The 2655-nt window shown below is 33.0% G+C and overlaps 1 protein-coding gene across 1 annotated transcript in view; it reads right to left on the bottom strand.

Annotated features, from left to right (window-relative positions):
• The window catches only part of LOC119587949 (probable actin-related protein 2/3 complex subunit 2), a gene marked incomplete in the record, with an annotated part of 15359 nt that overhangs the window by 8658 nt on the left and 4046 nt on the right, over nucleotides 1-2655 (bottom strand). Inside the window, 2 exon segments of the mRNA XM_037936660.1 lie at nucleotides 39-331; nucleotides 604-697. Coding sequence (XP_037792588.1) covers nucleotides 39-331; nucleotides 604-697 — 387 coding nt within the window.

The following is a 2655-nucleotide window of genomic DNA, read 5'->3' as shown; positions in this document are numbered from 1 at the left end:
GAGAGTTTAAAGCTCAAAAGTCATACAATCATACTTACATAGTTTCCTCATCTCTGTAATGTATAACAGCCCTCCTCTGGCCATCTTCAACACCCTGCTCCTGGAACTCAAAATACTTCTGGAAGACTGACGCAAAGCAGTTCCTCTTGAGGAGACCTATCTTCTTGACCAGCACTTGCCAGTCTTCGGGCAACTTCTCCAGGTCCAAGAGCAAGGAGACGTTGAAACCGGACTCAGGCTCCGACATGAGCAGGGAGCCGTACTCCTGCTGTACGAGTTCGTCCGCCCCATGTTCCTGGAGCTCCTTGTAGAACTTTAAAGAGATGCTTATCTGTTTGGGAGAAGGGAGAGAAAACCGAATAAGCCGAGACTGAAATAAATAAAAACGAAGATATATACACAACATTCCGATTTTCTAAAACAGACATAATTAGGGACAAAAAATAAGAATAACAACAACATAATTCTTCCAGTAACACAATGCTGGTTTTCTTATAACAATACTAAAGGGAGGGGGGACCTGATGCATAAAGAAATTATTTCCATAACTTGAAATTGCCAGTCCAGTACTAAAGCTGACGGCTCAAAAGTGTCTTTACTTACCCGTATTTTTGTCCTGTCACCATTGATGTTTGATAGATGATATAACACACTATCGAAGTCTGCTATAGTTACGTCAATGGACTCTGGTTTGTTGCTGTAAAGAAGAAGAAAATGAAATTAGGTTACTGCTGATATATAAATTAAAAATTTAACACTGCAGTGAGTGAATTGGTTAAGACTATATCTATTTATGAAGTGACTGTTTCCATACTTATTATATATTTTTCTCGTTTCCACTTTTAATGTAAATATCAATCAGTTAAGATATTTTGTATGTATACCAGGACTATAAAATCAAATGCTAAACTTGTACACCCAATACGAAATCTAATTTACAAATTAGTTGAACAGAAATGGCTGTTTTTAAAGTTCTGTTCACTCTTCTTTTGATGTTTAACACGAATGTAACACAAAATGACAGAAGTAATGAAGAAAGAGAGAATGGGAAAGTGAAAGAAAGAAAGAAAAACAATGAAAGAGAAAAACAAGGTGAAAGCAATAACAGAAAAGAATGCTCAGTGTTTCCAAATGATGATGATAATAACATTACTAGTACAAAATTCTAGGAAGTTATGCTACAATCTTTAATTAGCTTGGAGTTCGGAATATTGCAGAAAAAAAAAGTTTTTTTTAGGCCAAATGGGAAATTAGAGGGTTATACTTTCATAGAACAATGGTGGAATTAGACACTAGAGACTAGATACTGTTAGTGAGAGGCTGTAATGAATACAAGGAAATAACATCTGTAATGACTGTTATCCATTTCCCAACTCAACTTACTAAAAAAAGAAAATTATATAATCGTAAAGAGTATTTACATTAATTTTTCAACAAAGAACTAGATTTCCTATTCTCTTTGAACCTTGGTATTAAAAGAGCAAGGTCATTTAATAATGGCAACAATAAAAAAGGGGTTTTCTTGTAATCACTAAAAGCTGCAAAGACTACACTGGTTATTACAGAATTTACTTAGTATGGAGAACAGAAAATATAATAAATCCTAAAAAATAATTAAGATGGACATTAAATCATAAATCTTTTCCATTTTAAGCAAGTCATTCAAAATATCCAGCAACAATATTTTCCCATATAGACATTGCAGCTATCTCTGGAGGCAAGTCAAAAAGTCTAAAACTGTAAAGTTTAGTATAAAAAAAGAAAAGGATTAAGCAAAACTCTGCATGAAAGACCTTGACTTCAATATACACAATGAAAAGTCAACTAAAATATCTTATCTTTTTGGAATACAATTAGCAATCTATACATTACAATGGATACCTCTTCATGGTAGCAACAGTCAGTGAATAAACTGCTTAGATTTGATACTGAAACACTTTCTGTCATCTTAACATCCTTTTCATTTTTCTGAAGTTTAGTCATATTAGAAAGTAGGTTTTCAATAATGAATTCTTGTTATATATACATCAAATGAAACAATAATTTGAGTGACATAAACTCTGTGCATACATAAATCAAGAAATTCAACATAAATATCTTCTATGGAATAAATTCTAAAAACAGACCTTGTAGATCTTAAAGACTATTTACGAGGTCTTTAAAATGTTTTTATCCAAAGCATATCACAATTTTCTCCTAGTTTGTAGTTGCAATTAATTCAGTTTATATGAGATACATCCAACCAGTATTCAAGATGACAGGATTTCTACTGGTAATACTGTAGAATGTGCTCCCACTTCAGTTGCTGATTACTTCAATACACGCTGCTCTAATCTTACCAAGCATTCCCTTGCTTGGTAAGACAACTCCAGACCTCTAATAACCTTGTTTATCCTCATCATTCCCATAATGCTGCAGTATTAGCAGCTATATAGTCTCCTGAGAGAGGTTAATTAATATTTTGCAAACCCTTTTAGCCACTTGATGAGATGGGGAAAACAAGCAAACAAAATTTAAAATGTGATTATGATATCTTATCAGTGAGACTGGAGTCACTACATAGTGATGACCTTTTCTCTTCATAATTCATAATCTCTATTCTTCAAAAGTATACATGTCTATTTCTATCTATCGATCAATAAATAAATATATGAT

This window comes from Penaeus monodon, chromosome 23 (genome assembly GCF_015228065.2).
Source record: "Penaeus monodon isolate SGIC_2016 chromosome 23, NSTDA_Pmon_1, whole genome shotgun sequence".
NCBI lineage: Eukaryota > Metazoa > Arthropoda > Malacostraca > Decapoda > Penaeidae > Penaeus > Penaeus monodon.
Note: the sequence above shows the minus strand (reverse complement) of the source record. Positions and strands in the feature narration are given on the sequence as shown.